This window comes from Pleurodeles waltl, chromosome 12, assembly GCF_031143425.1.
Source record: "Pleurodeles waltl isolate 20211129_DDA chromosome 12, aPleWal1.hap1.20221129, whole genome shotgun sequence".
Taxonomy (NCBI): domain Eukaryota; kingdom Metazoa; phylum Chordata; class Amphibia; order Caudata; family Salamandridae; genus Pleurodeles; species Pleurodeles waltl.
Genome location: NC_090451.1, coordinates 305,778,871 through 305,797,283, shown reverse-complemented (window position 1 = coordinate 305,797,283; position 18,413 = coordinate 305,778,871). Strand labels below are relative to the sequence as shown.

The 18,413-nt window shown below is 45.0% G+C and overlaps 1 protein-coding gene across 6 annotated transcripts in view; it reads right to left on the bottom strand.

Moving 5' to 3' along the window:
- AKTIP (AKT interacting protein) overlaps window positions 1-18,413 on the bottom strand; it is an 81,122-nt gene that overhangs the window by 35,316 nt on the left and 27,393 nt on the right. For all 6 annotated transcript variants that reach the window (XM_069216329.1, XM_069216326.1, XM_069216331.1 and 3 more), the window contains 3 exons: window positions 18,276-18,376; window positions 4,609-4,697; window positions 394-492 (listed from right to left, as the gene is read on the bottom strand). In XM_069216329.1, the coding sequence (XP_069072430.1) occupies window positions 394-492; window positions 4,609-4,697; window positions 18,276-18,376 (289 nt within the window). The remainder of the gene's footprint in view (window positions 1-393; window positions 493-4,608; window positions 4,698-18,275; window positions 18,377-18,413) is intronic.

Genomic DNA, 18,413 nt, shown 5'->3' with positions numbered 1-18,413 from the left:
AAGCAGAGGTGTCTGCAGACAGCAAAATAGTGAATTTTAATGCTTTTATCTGTTAGTACAGCAGCAAAGGCGCTCTATATGGAGGCTGGAGAGAACATGGAACAGTATGGAATCCTAGGGGACTTCAGGTGCCCATACAAATGAAATATACAGAAGACATTTCTAATATTGGCTAAACACCAACGTGATGATTTCTTCCCTTCCAATGAGGGTGAATTTTTCTCCAACCAACACCTGCACATTCTCAACATCTGGTTAGGTGCTGCTCATTTAGTGACCTGGTTTTAAGTCAGGCTTAGGTTCAATTTGATTTAGACTCCACTACATACCTGCAAAACTAAGTAGGACTAAAGGAAACAACTCAAAATCCGTAATAAAAATAAATAAACTTACAGCACTGCAGCTTCTGGATTTAAGGGCCCGGCTGTGTCGATCTTGTAGAAGACTCTTCGAGCATACATTAGTACCTGCCATATGTGATTATGGTTCCGCCTGCAAGTAATCAAATGAAAGGCTTATGATTTTAGTCAACCCAAATCTACTGAAGCCTCTACAATCATCCACAAGGTTTCACTTCCACCATCCATAAAATTAGAACTTTCACTATTTTTTTATTTTTATTAAGAAACAAGCAATAGCATGGAAAGCAAGGTTATTTGAACCCAACAAATTTTTATAAATCATACCTCAGAATAGCACATCAGTGAAAGAATAATATAGCTTTAACTGTTTTCAAATCGCCATACAAATAGAGTATTTCGGGCAAAGTCAGTACCACTATCTACTCAGGATACCCACCCTGGTGAAAAGGGGAAGGGGCTGGAGAGGAGAGAAAAAGGATGATAATCGCGTATTTGGCATTCAACACAAAAAAATTAAAAAAAAATACTCAAATGACAAAGGTTTCACAGTGCCGTATACCCCTGCACTCTTTTATAAATCTGTATGAAAAGCTTTAAAAACAAACCTAACCAATCACCCCCCAGAACGCATAACCATTTTGTATGTCCAGCATACTAGCCACTGCCCAGCTGCTCTTCACCCAGGTTGCTGTGCATAACATTTCCTTATTAACGGGAACTCCACCGAGCCAATTCAGAATTTGCTAATGACCAAATCATCAGGGGTTCTCAACTTTGCAGGAAATCAGAGAGGGGACCTCACCATAGGGGACAGCAGCTTCTTTAAGAACTGCAGCTTCTGTCTATTTTGCCTCAGCTGCTGCACAAAAGTACACATGGACTTTGGAGCAACTCACTCAAATGTCAGATTTAGTGCCACCAGTATTAGGTAAGAAATCACGCTGGCCAGTATCAGTCAGCAAAGTATCTGGTGTATTACAACTTTGGCCATCAGTTTGCCCTCTAAAACAACCTCTTGCAGTATGCGCTCAACCACCATTTTCAGTATCTGCTGGGGCAAGTGGCTCTAAAGCACGACTTTTAGTGAATTTGACTTTGGAGTCAAAGGCAAAACGCTTGTAGAACAAACTGAAGCGCAAAGCCATTGGACATTGCACAAATATTTAGTGCTGCTGTGTACCCATCTCTGTATGCCTGCAATGTGAACCCCCAAAAAACAGTATTTAGATTCCCCTCCCGTACTTTGGTCACAGAGGCATTTTCATTACATCCTCAATTGTTTCTTCCAAAGAGGACATTCTAATTTCGATTACACAATTTGCTCCAACCAGTGCACTGTAATTTCTTTCGGGCGACAATCACCCACCAAGTCCATGCAGGGACCGTCTTGGCAATTAACTCACTGGGAAACAGTTTTTATTCGCCAGAAGGATCAGGTGCTCCCTCTAATTGATCATGTTCCTATGCTGGTGGAGGTAAGAGGCGACAACAGGTGAGATGTTGGACCAAATCATCTAGGCACCCTGTAATACATTTCACTTTCAGTGCACTAACTGGAGGCTACAACCCCTCCCCCCATCCCCCTCAAATCCCCACCCCTACAACCATTTCTGGGAAGGACTTGACACATCTACTTTGTGTAATTTGGGCTAGGACTTTATGCACTACCATTTTGACACCAACGGTTAATGCAAATACTAGTTATGTTGGATTGAAAGGGGTGGAATGGCATACCGTACCCATTATGAACAACACTGAGCATGGGTTGTCTTTTCGTTTTTGCCACGGTAGTAAATGAAAATACTCTACAAATGAGAAAATGGTGAGTGGTAACAAGCTCTAGATATACTGTTTTTAGGGTGTAGTCAATACTTTGCAGTCCTAGAGTGTTTTTACAGTGGCAAAACATTTCTGCTGTACATAGGATCAATATGGCTGTCGCCACTTTCAGCTATTGAACATGCAATCACTGTTGGCTACATCTCGAATTTGACTTTGGGGGAAACTTCTTTTTATTTAGTTCCACAAATTTCAAATGCCCCTACTTTAATGTAGATGATAAATTTCGTTTATTCCAAAGGTATAGAGAAAAGACCCTGTAAGAGTTAGATTCTAGATGTGCTGCATTAAAGGAATCAGATATTAAACAGGGCCACACAAACATAAGAGTATGTGGCTTTGGTTGTGGTCCAAAAGATCAGTTATGTGCTTTGGTGGTCGAAAGCGATCATATGCTCTTTGATTATTTCCTGGAAGTCTTCAACTTTTTTTCTTTGAACAGTAGCTCCACAAAACAGAATTCTAGAATGCAGATATAGGGTCCAGATGGCGCAGTAGCTGGCTGCTATTATAGCAATCAGAGCTTTTGCATAATTTCCTGCCTTCTGCAGACGTCATCTTTGTAAAGGTCCTGAAGCACAGTACTAAATCTTTGTGGCAGAGGCAACAAGGTGGGGAAATATCACATAGATCATACTAGCGCCTGTATTTGAAGGGACTTCATTAGAATGGCAATTCTACACATTAGGTAGAGCAAAACGGATCAAGATCAACATTCAGTTGAGAAGCAATTTGCCATTTCAGAAATCCATCCACGTTTGGAACATTACCTTAAATATTAGGGATCCAAGTTAAAAAGGTGAGAAACCCTTAAGTTCGAGGTTTGTTTTTTACAATGGGACAAGATTCAAAAAGGCTCAAAGTCCTACAGGAAACTTCATTCAACAAGTCACGGACTTGAAGGAAGACTGAATTACTTCTAGTTCTTAAAGGGTGTGGGGACGTGGGTGTGAAAAACAGTAAAGATAAGGGGTGGGCCTCAACAAGACATCCAGATGTGAGGGCTTATATCACAAGATGCAGTAGGGTGAAATGGTGTGGGACAGCAGGTTTCTGAAGATAGACAAAGTAGGATGTAAAATGTTGGTGGCTCAGTACCAAAGCCTTTAGTGACAGCGTAGTCAAAAACCAATGTGATCAATCCTCCACTATTCTTATGTGCATTTAAAAAAATATTTTACCATAGTTTCACTTTAATGGTGCGCTTAGGTTTACTTAATTGGTTTCAACAAAAATAAGACTTACAATAAACCTATCTAGAAAGAAGCTAAGTAGATTTAGCTCCCTTCACCCATGCCCTCAGTGCATTTGTTTTATCAACTCTTCAGGACACAAATTTAAGTACAATGTGCCATTGGACAACTGCCAAAAGACAACACTTGCCAACATGAAAAATCCCAGAGATATAGGATTGGTTGGAAATCTATGTTTGAAGATAAAACTTGGTAACTGACGTCGCACAAGTAGGCTACTCCAATAAAAGAGCTGTGCAGAATTACTAATTCTGGTCCCACTGCCCAACTTTCAAAGTAGTAGGCAAAGAAGTATTCTGAACCAGGCAAGCATGGGAGTAAAGTATGCTTTGGGGGCAACCTTCCTAAACTCCAGTGAAGATGACTATTTTGCATTGACAAGAGTTTCAAAGAAAAGCTCTAGGACTTTAATCCACGGATGAAGAACGGAGTAAACCAGCAATCTACTGCTGCTTCCAGAGTCGGTGGATGGCAACTAATATGTAATCAGGAAGACCATCTTGTTAAAACCTACGATGTCAAGTGGCAGAATGGAAAGGGAGGATTTGTGCATAAGGTCAGGAAGTTAACGTCATCTAGGCTTCCCACCAGATTACTGAGAACTACTTTCCAAGTTACAGTGTTCTGTAAGTAATAAAAACATATCTAGCTTGAAACAGGAGTTAAGGGTACTGATATTGCAAAAGTGAAGTAGCCCCCATTAGATAATGGAGCTTGAGCTTAAACAGGGAGCTGGATTACAGGACAAAGTACAAAACCATACAAAGAGTCTTCAGCTGTATTTAAATGACAGAGAGAGAAAAATTGTAAGGCGAGGCACAAACAATAACAATCTGAACAAGAACAGATTACATCATCTTGGTTGATTTAACTTTTTTTTTTTTAAATTGCCCATGGTTGGAAACTTTAATTCTGGACATGTTTCTCCCTTCGTCCTCAGTGAGCACTTGCTCCTAAATGATTTTGGGTGCAAAGATGGTGTCCCAAAGACTAAATACTCTAAATGTGAGCAGTACTTACAAGTTTTAAACAGACTTGCAAAGAGGCACTTTTCAAGTGATGGCATCTGGGATGGAAAGGAATGATGTGGTAATTAAGCTACTTTACCAGAAAACATGACATTGACTTACAGATTAGCTACACAAGGAACTGACCTCCATTTTGTAAAAGCTCTTTTCACATCCAATTCCCCTGAAACTGGATCGACTAGCGGGTGGAAGACTGGTATATCGAACACTAGTCGCTAGGTTTAAAACAAACAGACTTAAGTTAATAAGTTGTAACACTTGCAAAGCACTTCCACAAGCCAGCATTTTAAAAAACATTAATCATATTCCGGTCTGAGAGGCACTCCCACCCACCTGTGCCAGCACCCATGCAAAATGTAGGTTCTCTTATTTTTAAACCTTTTACAATAGTAAACAAAAGGTGAGCAATCCAGTGTAACAATGTCATATCATTATTTAATACCAATAGCATTAGTAATCATTAGAGTCCTCATAGCATAACCAACACAGGCACCAGAATTGCAAAGGTCACATTGTGTGTGTATAATATATATCTCTATCTCCAGCAGTGAAATGCATCACCATAAAAAATGAAACTAAACTCATCACAAGTACATACACGAGTCGCCATTGCCCGGCCTCAACAAGCAACCTCCAATCACCATTTGTCTCCCCATACACTGTCCACCGATTTAGTCTGGGTCCAGTTGAGCCAGATATAAATCATAACGAGCCCCAAAAGTCACATGGAAGGGCTGACGGCGGTAGCGTCTCAGCGTATAATCCAGACCAGTCCTCACACAAAGTCATATCCTGCAGCCAATCAAACATTGTTACAGGGCCTCCACCCCACCTCATTGCCACCCGCCTTTTGCCCAAAAGAGGCAAAAGCAATAAGTTTACAATGGACCTTAGGAATTTTCTGGACGTATCCCAACAGCAGCACCATAGGGACGAGCATGGACAGTGATTTTGGACATGGTCACCCCAGTTTTAAACCAGAATGCAGCTAATCGCAGGGCACGCCCAAGCTAAATGCATAAAAGTGGCCTTTGGAGTACCACAAGGGGTACGCCTGGTGTCAACTTCTGGATAATACCTGGCAAGGTCCCTCCGAGTGACATACACTGTGCAAATGATTCTAATGGATCAATCTATATCTACCCTTAGGAAATATTTCCTTAGTTTGCCGGCAACAGAATCTCCACTGCTCATCTGTATTGTGTTGGCCCAGATCACCCCCCCACGCCAGATGTATCCCCTGGTGAGTAGGAATCCAGTAATCCATCACCACCATGTATAACCGGGATATGAGGTTAGCATGTTGCGAGTTAGTTAGAAGAAGGCTCAGAATAGACCATTCCAAAAAGGTTCTTCAGCAAATGTGAGAAACATAGTCGTCGGGGAGTCACCCACATAGTCCTGGTAGGTCATGAATTTGCTAGCAATAAGTAAGTCACTCAACATAAAGAGGCTCTTTTCTGCAAGGATTGTAAAATACCAGGAGCCGTGTCCAGTTGTTGCCCATGATAATGCCAAATAGGAACGTGTTTGGAGTATATCAAGGGAATTCTGCATAAGGTGAAAAGCCTGTTCTATGCCTAGACTGTGCAACGAACAGTATGAATTTCTTGAATAGGCCCTGGGAGTGGAGTAAACAGAACCACCTGGAGTGGGGCTCCTCAATCCCTTTTCAATAACTACATGGGTTGCGTGCCGGCTATTGTGGAACCAGTGGGGGATAGATGGATTTGGGCCACTAAGCAGTAGACTTCAAAACTGGGGACTCAAATCACCACCCCCGTCATATGAAAGTTGTAGAGTATGCCAGCAAATAAGAGTCCACCTACCCACCCACACAAGCCTAATCATGAGGGAGCAGAGCTTTGTTTAAAGGTACTGGGATATTCTGAAAGAGGTACAATAATTTGGGAAGCATGACTTTATTAAAGCTATGTGCCCCACCACTGAGAGGGGAAGAGCTATCCATTTGTCAAAGCACAAATGTAGTGTTTCCAAAAACATCCCATAATTTGCTGCTAAAACAGCAGGGATGTGTATGATGAAAGATACAAGTATTGAACTGGGTCAGTTTGCCACTGCACTTGGTACGTGGTGTCAGGTTTTGTAGCAACAGGTGTCAAGGGGAACATTGATTGGGACCAGTTTATTCGTAGGCCAGACCTCAGACCATACCAGATTATCTTCTGTATAATGGGATCTAGATTATGAGCCAGGTCTCTGACGAACAACATTGCATTGTCAAACATGGAGACTTGTACACTGGAATCCCATATTTATTGCCCCTGTGATACTCCTGCAGCATGCAAGCCATAGGCTTAACAGCTAGAGCAATGAGGAGAAGCCACAGGGAGGCACCCAGTCACGCTCCCCATTCAATTGCAAATGGCATGCCATTCTGCTATTAAGGCACAACCTGGATGACAGGGCTGTGTTAAGTAGCTGCACCCGTGTCATAAAAAACTTCCCCAGGCCCATTCTAGTGAGCACTGTAAGGAGGAATGACCATTCAACAGAGTCAAACGCCTTAACGGAGTCCAAAAAGTCACTATGACCGGCAGCTTGGGTTCAAACTGGTGGGTATTTGCCAAAAGGGACCAGAGGTTGTCCACTGTAAAGTGGCCCGGTATAAAATCAGGCTGCTATGGCCGGGCCAAAGCAGTCATCAGCGGCAGTAGACAGGAAGCCAAGAGTTTGACCAGGATTTTGAGGTCTACATTAATCAGGGATAAAGGCCAACATGAGATGCATTTATATGAGGGTTTGTCTGGCTTGAGGAATGTAATGATGATAGATTCCCTCATCGTTAGAAGGAGCATACTCTGCTGAAATGCTTCAGTGTACACATCAAGCAACATGGGTGCCAGGACATCCGCATATGCTTTACAAAACTCCACTGGGAGTCCATCATTCCCTGGTGCTTTCCCATAAGTGAATTGCACAACTACCTGTTTCATCTCCTCAAGCATAAGAGGGTGGCATGATACCTCTATCTGTGCCTGATCTAGCCATGCCAAGATGACTCCCTGCAGGTAAGTATTTATCTCCTGCGGAGCGGCTTTTACTCAGGAAGTACATAAACCTTGATAGAAGGCAGCAAATATTTGCAGTATCTCCTCAGGGGTATGCGGAGGATGCTCAGCTGGTGTAGGAGGTAATAACAGTGTAAATATAATTCACAGATCAGCGAGACTTTATCAACATGGAAAGTGTGTGCCCAGAGCTATCTCCTTCTCCATATTTGCAAGCCTGTGCATACTTACTGAGCAAATGATTCTCTGTCCACCTCCTCACTGAACTCCATAAGAGTTTATTAATTGGGTGTAATTGACGGTTTTTGATTTCCTCATGCCAGAGCTCTAGGCTACGAAGTTCTGCTTCTAAACTCACTAGCCCACCTCCAATAGTACACAGGATACCATGTCCCTTAACACTGGTCACGAATAACAACTTTTAATGCCTGCCAGAAAGTCGCCACTTTAGTGGGGTGATACAGGACAATACTGCAGATCGTATCTCATCCTTAAATGCTGCATCATGCAGCACTCCTAGTTGGAGTCCCCCAAATGGGCACGGCCAGTGTTAGGAGTACTAAAGAGTGATCAGACAGTCCTGAGAGATACTACACATCACATGTCCATCCTACTACATCGTGTCCACCCAGAAATCTAGGCATGAGGAAGTGTTGCGCACTAAGGAATGAAACGTGTATTCTCAAGACTTGCTATGTAACACTTGCCAGATATCAAGCATATCTAACTGTTCCATAGTGTCCAAAAAGGCTACATGTGCCCTAGTTAATCTCCGTTCATGGGGGTCTGAATACTCCATGAATGGGTCTAGCACCCCCCTCCCCCCCAAGACATTGTTTATGAATAGTGTGGAAGAAATCTAGGCTATCAACATTGGAGCCATGTGTGTTAAAAAAACGGAACTGTGTGTATCCGATTAGTCCCTGAAGTATTAAAAAGCATCCGTCTGGGTCCACACTGGACTTAAGACAGCGGAATGGGACTCTTGCAAAGAAGTAAGGCAACCCCTCTGGAACAGGACAAGTAAGAAGCCAAGTATGGATAGGGGCTCCAGAATTTAAAGGCGGCCATTCCTTTCCCGGCATGAGGCGAGTTTCCTGTAACTAGATGACATCCACAATGTGGCGATTAAGGTATGTGAGGACCTGGCGGCATTTGTCAGGGTTATTCAAACCCTAAATATTCCAAGTGATAAATATTAATAGACTCTCACTTTTAGATGTACTGGTTATCAGGAGACTTAATCATTGTACCCATAGGCATCTGAGGTCTCAGGTAGTGTACACACCAATCAACCCACCTGAATGTAAAACAAACATTTTCCACCCTGCCCCTTCCGTCCCAACCACACCAGGACCCAATTTCCCAGTGAATCCCCGTAACACAACTGATAGTTTACCTGAGCCATAGAACACAAACTAGCAAGAACATCTGGCTCCCTTACAAGTGTCATAGCCATAAGCTGGGGGCGGCCTGAGTACTAACAGAAAGTAATTAACCAGCAACAATCATGTTAGCAGGACATAGAGGAAGAAAATGATGTTGGCATCACCCAAAAAAAAAAAGTGTGCCCAACAAAACACATTGTGCAGACACCTTAGGCAGATACTGGGCAATACACTAATGCCACCTAGCTACCCATGAGCATGAAATGCATGAAAAGGTTGCCCATATTCATGCACAGCAGGGATTCTGAAAGCACTGCTGCAGTCCAACTTACCATTCATTCCACTAAGTCTAGAGAAGATACATCTTCTGCCCACATCACACAGAGAAGAGGCGCTTCATGCGAGAGAGTGCTTCTGCAGAAAGGAAAGTCCTGCAGGGTGGTGGGAGGAGGGGTTGGGGGGGGTGGAGGGAGGGAGTGTTTGTGGGCAGGTTCGGTGAAAATCTTTGGTTTGTCTTGCCAGAAAAAGATAAGTTGTGCTGGGTAAGGAACTGCATAGGAAATGTCCCGCACTCGGAGGTTCTTTTGACTCGGGGGTAAATTTCCACCGGGCTTCCTGCAAAGTTTGTGTGAAGTCTGGGAAGAAGGTGAGGTGCATGCCTTCATGACTAACTTCCAGCGGCTACCAGGCTAGGCGAAATCCCTTGTCCATGTAGTTCAGAAATTTCATGATAATGGGCCTGGGAGGAGCTCCTGGGATCAGTCAGGGAGCTACGGATCTGTGTGCTCTCTCGAAGACTGAGAAAATGTCTCTATGCCAAACAGAGGATACCCAAAATGTGCACGTTATTTCCCCGCAATCTAGCTTCTAAATCTTTGTTTTTAAGTCGAACTTTGAATAATTCTAGCTTCATTTTGTTTAGAAGTTTCATTCGTTGCAAGTGCGTGTCCTCCACATCCGATATATGCGTATCTGCGCCTTTAATGCGCGTTTGTGTCCAGACAGTCTTTAGTGGCATCCCTGCTTCTTGTCCAGTTTGTCATGAATGGTGCTGAGCATTTCCAGAAGGATGGATTTTAAGTCTTCCTCAGCAGGAGAGGGCCCCATCTCTTTTTTTTTTTTTTAATTTTCTCTCTCTCTCTCTCTCTCTCCTCACCCCAGAGGACTGGATAGGTGTGGTGGTGGTACCAAAGATGCTGCTGTTTTTTTTTTTTTGGAGTCAAAAGGTAAGTCGCTATTACTTAGCATCAGATTTACCCATGGTGTCACTGGGAGAGTCTCCGCTTTACAACTTAGCAGCACTGGACGAGAGCAGTAGGTCACTCAGGACAGTACAGGGGCCATACAGTAGAAGAAGTGCTGGTTGGAAGCGATATGGCACATTCGTTGTTGCTTTATGGCAGTAAATAGTGTCCCAATAGGTGACTTAATGGTGTGCCTGTAATCAGCTGCCTGGCAAGAGGACCTAGGCACACGTAGCAATGATCTGCTTTGTACTCACTGGGTGAGGTTATCGTATGGCAAGGCAATTCCATTGTTCTGTGCATTGGTTAGGAATGAGGCAAAAGTTATCCCACCTTCTTAGCCGGAGGCGAAGCTGGGTGATAGTAGGCCACGGCCAGGCCTCTGCCGCAAAGTAGGGCCACAGCGTCTCCTCTGAAGTCCCTGCTACGGCTAGCACTGCTGCACAAGTCTCCTGGGTCCTCCTGAGAAGCGGTACAGTCAATCGTGCCAGCCGCCACCCCGGGCTGGAACAACAGTGGGCAGCAGGGCAGGATCCAAAGTTCCAAGGATGCCCAACTGTGCAGGAGGGCTTCCTCTGGGACTTGTGCACCAAGCACTGTAGCAGGAACACAGCCCCTGTCCGCTACAAAATTAAGTGCTGGCAAATTAAGCCCCCGGCTGGTCAGGAGTGTAAGCCACCACCAGGTGTCCTTCAGGATTAATGCTCCGACTGATTGAGCTCTTCTAGAACACTGCCATCTTCGCACGGTGCTAGGCCACCCACCCCTTATGCTTTGTCAACTGTGTTCCAGAGGGTCTCAGGATTGGTTTGTTAATTTTATTCTGGTGACATAATTACATACGGATGATTAATTTCTAAATCTGATGTGAGCACTAACCTACAATGGTAGCACCTTTGTATATATATATATATATATATATATATATATATATAAAAACACTAATACACAAAAAAAACACCATTCAGCTACAAGCTAGAACAGCTTGCTCCCATAATAAATATTTTGGTTTACTTGTGGATCGCTTATGATTGCATGTGTTAACCAGAGAGAATTTCTTTTTGGAATCTATTCTTACATGATTAAAGGTGACAAAAAAAAAAAAAAAAAAAAAAAAAAAAAAAGAAATCTCTAGTGCTGGTGAATGACGACCCATAGATACTAAAAATGAACATCTATCTACCTTTAGAATCAAGTTCAAAATCACTCGCGTACACAGAGCACTGCATCAACAAAATCATCTCACTCACCTTCCTTTAGCAAATTATGTTTATCAATATACACTTTTAGTAGCATCAGGGAATCTTGCTGAAAGGCCATTGTTTTAAGAAACCACCTAGATGGCATGACATCATATAGGCAACACATATGTGGAATTTAAACTAATTTTTCATAAGATATTTTTATTTTCATGTTAAAAGGCCTCCTCACTGCCAACAGCTGTGCTTAGAAGTTTATATATTCAATTTTAAAAGAAAAAAAAAAAAAAAACATGCTAGGCTTCAAACTTTATTATCATAACTTTGAAAGCAGAATGTTCTAATTCGAAAAAAAAGAAATACAATTAACCCCACCAACACTGAATCACAACATTCTGTGATGATCTTGTGCCTAATAAGCTACGGTTTTAGAAATTGGTGGATTACAATTATCTGTAGAATTGTTTCTCATACAAGTTTTCCTACTCACTTTGATGACTTTAAATTTAAATCTTGCTCTCTACGGATGCTGCAATGCTTTTACAATAGACTTTAAAAAATAAGACCGTACTGTTTCTATCTCAAACCTTTGGAGCAGCCGGTTTAAAATCTACATCCCTACTAACGAAGTCACTCCATTCTTTCAAAGTGTTTACCAAAACCTGCTCATTTCATGTTACCCGCTAACCATCTTTTATTGAGCTGAAACAGTTGCAGCTGATCATAAATTAAATTTCCCGATGTAACCATTCTTCTAGATCTGCAATCTCATTTGTGTTTTAATAGATGTGGTAAGTGTGGCACAGAAAACATTCAGTGTATACAGTATATCATATTGTAGCAATTAATTACAAGTAATTTTTGCTTGCGTCAAGGCCATGAATGTCATGAACTGCTGCTTATTGTTCTGCAGAGTAGATGTTTGATGGTTATCTTCTAACAAATCTGTCTATAGAACATAATGCATTTTCTTTTATAAAAAGACGTTCCCATTTCTGTTTTTTTTTGGGGAAAAACATTTTTATTGATTTTTACAACAAAGGTGACAATTGGCGTGACAGGCATACAATATAGCACCATGATTAGCACTCCAGAGAGCACCGAGACAACATCGAAAAACATGGAAGACAGTTGTATAATGCCAAGGCCTGTAAACCCCGCCCCCTTATGTATTGTCAGTGCTACGTTGGTGTTTACGTCGTACACTTGACCAAAGTCTGAAGGATCGCAGCTGTATGCCCCCCGAGCCCTGCCCAATCTTTCCAGATTTTATGTTTCTTGGTGCATCAACCTTCATTATAAAATATATTGTGTGTTCCAATCCAATACAACAACCCATGCCTTTGGACCACGATTCCCGTTTGAGACAGAATTTAAGCTGCGGCTTTACAGTTTCTCTGCCTTGGATATCATAAGTATTTCTACATTAGGGGATGTGATCCATAGTGCTTCCAGGATCTACAGGTGGAATATGACATGCACCGAACGTATTTTTTTCCAGTTACTTGCAGTTTCGCCACACCCTCCTACTGGTCCTTCAAACGGAAAGGGACATCCTCATTCTCCCCGCCAGAGGCCAAAATATTTCTTATGAACCTAAGGAGCATAAACTTTGAGATTTAAAAAAAGCTGTTGCATAATTTACTAGATACAATGGTGGCACTGAGAAGGGCGTGGGAGAGGGAACTGGGTCAGATGAAGAATGACAATTGGAGGGAGCGGAAGAAGCCTCCAGGGAGGAGGTAATCTAGGGGGGGAACAAATATCAAATGGCACTTCTTTGGCTAGGTTTGATTGTCATCAAGCACGACATTGATAGGGCCTGGAAAGATATGATGGTTATTCCCTTCCCCCTTCCACCCATAGCAACAGTCAGATTTGCGTGTTCACCCTGGTGAAGAAGGTCTTATCTGTCGGGAAAGGATGATTTTGTAGTTTGTAAAGGAGGCTTGGCAGAAAGACCATTTTGAAGATGGTGGAATGGCCCACGAGGGACAGAGGCAGCGTAGACCAGAATTTAATGTCACGTGCTACGCCTTCCACCCAAGACACTGGATTCAGTTCACAGGAGCATGATGTGTCAACTGGGACACAGACCCTTAAATATTTGAACCCAGAGGTCAGACCGACAGCCCTGATGCCACAGCATTTCTACTGGGCAAGAATCAATGAGGTAGATTTCAGATTTTTTTATCTTCACTAGAAGGCTGCAGTAGGTTTGAATATCTGTGTAATTTGGAGCGTTCTGGGTCCCAATGAGTCTGGATCATCCAGAAACAGTAGGACATCATCAGCGTAGAGTGAGATTTTATTGCACACCCCATGGACCACTAGAAGCCTCATATCAGCGCACTAACTCTCACTGAGGCCGCCAGGGTCTCAATCACCAGTGCAAACAGCAGGGGGACAGACAGCCGTCTCGTGCCACAGGGAACCACCCCACTCTCCCTCCTCCTCACCCCCCCCCCCCCCCCCCACCACCACCACCACGCAACCTAGCCTTAAGATTGTATAAAGGAACACTTAGCAAAAAAGCCTCAGACCAAACCCCATTCGGGCCAGGAGGACAGATAAATATGCCTAGTCCACTGATTCAAAGGCCTTCCTGAAGTTGAAGGAGAAGAGGGCCCTGTGGCCTCGTAAGGTCTCACTTAGTGCTATTGCATTGTGAACTTGCCGTAGATCACAAGGAGTAGCCCGGTGAGGCATAAATGCTGACCGGTCCGGGTGGACCAGGTGATTAATAACCCCTGCTAGTCTGGTGGCCAAGCATGCCAGATTTTCACTCACCTCTCTTGGCCTGAAGTCTCCACAATGAGTGCCCTCCATACCCTGTTTCGTTATCACCACCATTTCTGCAGTTCTAAAATCTGGTGACAGTTCATCTCCGTCTAGGGCCCTTTAAAGGTTTCCAGTAGCAGCAGGCCAGTGTAAGGCCATACAAGGTGCCAAAACTCTGCTGGGAAGCCACTAGAGCCCGATGGCTTGCCAGCCTGCAGGTGCACCAAAAGCGGAGCGCAACACGTCGCAGGTTACAGCGGTCTTTAGATAGTCATATTCCTCGGAAGACAGAAGTGAAATCTGTAGATCTAATACAAATTGATTTAGGTCTGCATGAGAGCTCAAGGAGTCTGCACTATACCGTTCTTAATAGCAGGCCACTATGCCTGTGCAATGGGCTCACTCCAAGTCACCTGAGCTTTGTCCTCTTCCAACAAATACGCCACAGGAGGCCCTACCTCTCTGGGCTTACACATCCAGTGTAAAGTCTTAATGGCCACAACTCACCATTGATAAATTCTACTGCAACTGGCCAGCCATGCATGCCTCGCGTGAGCTCTTGCCAGAGCATGACCTGCATGTGCAGGGAGTCCTGCAGGATGGAATCCTGCATAGACATCATTTAGTGGCTCTCCAGGTCAAGTATGCATTCCTCGAGGTCCTTGATCTTTCGCCGGTGCTTATCGTTATGACATATAGAATAACAGATAAGTCCCCGGACTGTGGCCTTCTGTGCATCCCATAAGGTACCTTGGGAAGCCACAGATCCCTTATTCTCAGCAAGGAATTGTTGGCAGACGTCAGCTCATTTCCCTGAATTCTTTTAGGATGTACCAGCGATCCAGGTGAAAGCCCATCGCTGCCCTCCTGGGGCCCAAAGCCATGTCCACCGCCACCAGTGAATGATTAGAGTCCCCAATCCAATAATCTATCACCCAGAACTCTAGGACTCTCCCGCCTATGCATGAAAAAGTAGTCCAGTTGTGGGAGACCGAGCTGTGTGCTCCAGAATAACAGGTGCACCATTCTCCTCCCCGAATGGGTGCAAGGGGTGTTCGTCCACAACCACCACCAATAGTGCCCAGGGATCAGTCAAGGCTCCTGTCACACACCCCTTTGAGGTCACCATCCAGTATCGACAGGGCCTCTGTTAGCATCCTTATGAGGTCTCCTAGTTTAGCTAGAAAGCTGGATGTAAGGGGTGCCAGAAATCAAGGCAGCTGTGTAGTATGACCAGCATAGCTACATATCGGTCCAGCCCATTATGCCATACCTTGTAAATTGCCACTAGCATACATTCCCTGATTAAGATGAAGTACTTCCGGAGCCTTGTGGAATGCAGAGTGGTACACCTGGGAATAACCCCTGCAGGCCAGGAAGGGCACTTATTGTCCGTGAGATGAGTCTCCAGGAGCATCACAATGTCTGTGTCCATCTTAGAGGCCACCTTGAGATCCGCAACTCTTGATTTTATCCTGTTCATGTTCCATGATAGGACTTTACGGTGTATTTGACGGATCATTTCCCTGCATACATGCCCTGTGAGGAGTGGGTCAGCCATGTTTAAAATGCGTCTGTGTGTTGTGCCTAAGGATCTTGTGTGTCACCACCCACCCTGCCCCCACACACACTTTGTGAACTGGAAGTACCTGTTGTGGTGCGACAAGGGACAGAAGCCAATATGGCTAGCGACTGTTTCACACCTACCCTACACCACCCCCACCCCAAACTAAAGCTGTCCCCATCTAATAGAGAGGGTGTGCGAAACCTGCCAAGCAGTTTAGTGTAACCTCCATGCAGATGTCATATTTTGAAACAACCGTAACATGTGACCCATACCACACTTAACAGAGCAGCTGAAAATGCCTGCAGTCGAACATCAGCATCCATGTTTATGGCAGGATTGTCTGGAGATTCAGCATAGTCTTCGTTATGGAGGGTTCAGGACCCAAGAACTGGGGGCCTTCCGCTCTCTGTTGTGGCAAGTTCCTCAGAGCTGTGTCCCATTCTTTCAGAGGCCCTCCAGTGCTTCCCCTCTTCGCCCTCCCACCCCAAAGAGATCAATCTGTGGCATGTCGTGGAGGATGCTCCTCAATTCAGTCAGAGACCACTTCAGGAGAGTTTGCAGGGGAGTTTGCCTTGGGGGGGGGGGGGGGGGGGGGGGGGGGAAACTTTCAGGCGGGCTGGAAACAGAAGCATATAAGAGATCTCCATGGCCCTCAGTTTTTGACTTCTCTCTTGGAAGGAGTGCCAATGCTGCTGCACATTCAGGGTATAGACTGGGAAAATCATCACGAGGAAGGACTAATAGGCTTAGCGGTCAATGCTGTGTGTGTCCGCTCAATGATAAAACAGTTTGATGTGGGACTGGCTGTTGAGTTGGATCCCCACAGAGGACGTATCAATTTAGTTGGTGCGGATCCCTCTGCTTCAGGGAAAGCCTATGATGCATAGATTGTTGCGCTGGTACTTCCCCTCCACATGCTCAGCTCGTGCCTCCAAGTGTCCCACCATTCGTTGCAGTCTCACAAGGAGTTCATGTGATCTAACCGCGTCCTCTGTCTCGGACAACCTGCCCTCCACTTCCATGACTATGGGTAGTATCCCGAAGGTTCTGTCTGATTAACGCCAGGTCAACCTTAAGTTTCCCCCATCTTGTCCTCTAAGGTGACCTTGAGATCCTGAATTGCGTGTAGTATGGGAGGCACCCTGTGTGGTCGTCTGACGGGAAGAGACTTCCTTCAGCTCCAGCACTCTCCTGTTGGGGCATTATGTTTAATACATTTGTCAAGTTTTTGTTAAGAGGAGCTGTCCGCCGGCTTGTCTCTTGCCATGATGTATCCCAGGTGCAGCAGCCAAGATGCACTTCAGAGCTGTAGAGGGATGCCACTACTGTCTGTTGACAGGTGCAGCACCTTGCTCTTGTCCCAGGGCCTGGTATATGCTCCAGACACGGCGTGGATGGCACCCTTTTCGTTGTAAGCATCTGCCAGCTCCAGGGGGGACCCCGGCACAGAGGACTGCAGATCGGCTGAGGCGCAGCAACAGGACTGTAGCCACCCCCAGAGTCTCAAGTCCACCTCAGCAGAGGTATTGCCGCCCTGTTGCAAATAGTTCTGCGGAACTGATCCAAAAGTCAAGGGGCCTTGGCGGAAGGGATGGACCCTTGACACGGGCATATCCAGCTCATTCAGACAGATTCCCCACTGGAGACACCCAGATCCTGGTTTATAGGCTTGTCTGGGCCTCAAAGACAATCCTGGCATGGCTTGTTTATGGGTCCTCCAGGCTCAGAGGCAACTCCACAGCCCCTTGCATCACCCAAGGCATCCACCAGCCAAGTTAAAGTAGAATAATAATAGCACAAGGGTTGTCCCCGCTCCTCTAGCCATGCTCCAACAATCTTGTGGCACTGCCCCCTAGCACTCACTAGTTGCCAGATATCGTTACTCCTTGTGGCCTCAGTGGCCCTTCCGCTCTCCCTCTCCACCCCCCCCCCCCCCGGGTTGTCTTGGGTGCACTAACGGGCCCTGCCTATCCTCAGGCCTTCTGCAGGAGAGGCAGCAGTTCCGTCATTGGTCCAGTCTGCAGGGTCTTCCTTCAGAGCCGTGCAGTTGCACAACCTCTCTGCACCAGCCTTGCGCTCTAGCAACACTGATCCCCAGGCGCGGTGCCTCACTATCATGCTGTCGGAAATAGCCAGAGTGCCCACCTCACAGTGAGAGCACCTCCAACTGACCCACCTCCACAACACAACAAAGGACCGAGGGTCGCACAAAGATGTTTCCCCGTCCTATGGGGCCTCCGTATCAGCCCAGTCCTATCTCCACTATGTCGGCTGCCACAGGACCCACTTATCGCCACACTGCCCAATCACCGATCGTCTCAGGTCGTTCAGTATTAAAGTGCAGCCAACCATGGGAGCTCAACTCGGTCCAGATGACTCCAGGGAGTTGCGGTTTCAGGCAGACTGCCTGAGCGGGAAGTGGAGCTCTCACATAGCGCACACCATGTTTGCTGGCTTAGGGGAAGCCCCTCCCCCACGCCCCCAAATTTCTGTTATCTTAATCTATGGAAGACCTTTGGGTTGTACAGTTTTTTTTTTTTTTTTGACACACAGAAAGATGATAAACTTCAACTGCTACTTACTGGACATTCTCCATCTGGGTAGTTATCAGGAATATAAACTGTAAACTTGAAGACTCCATCTTGGTAAAGACCGTGCCGTATAAATATAACTCCAAACCACACTGAAACAGAGATGGTACCCTTAAAAATGTAATTATA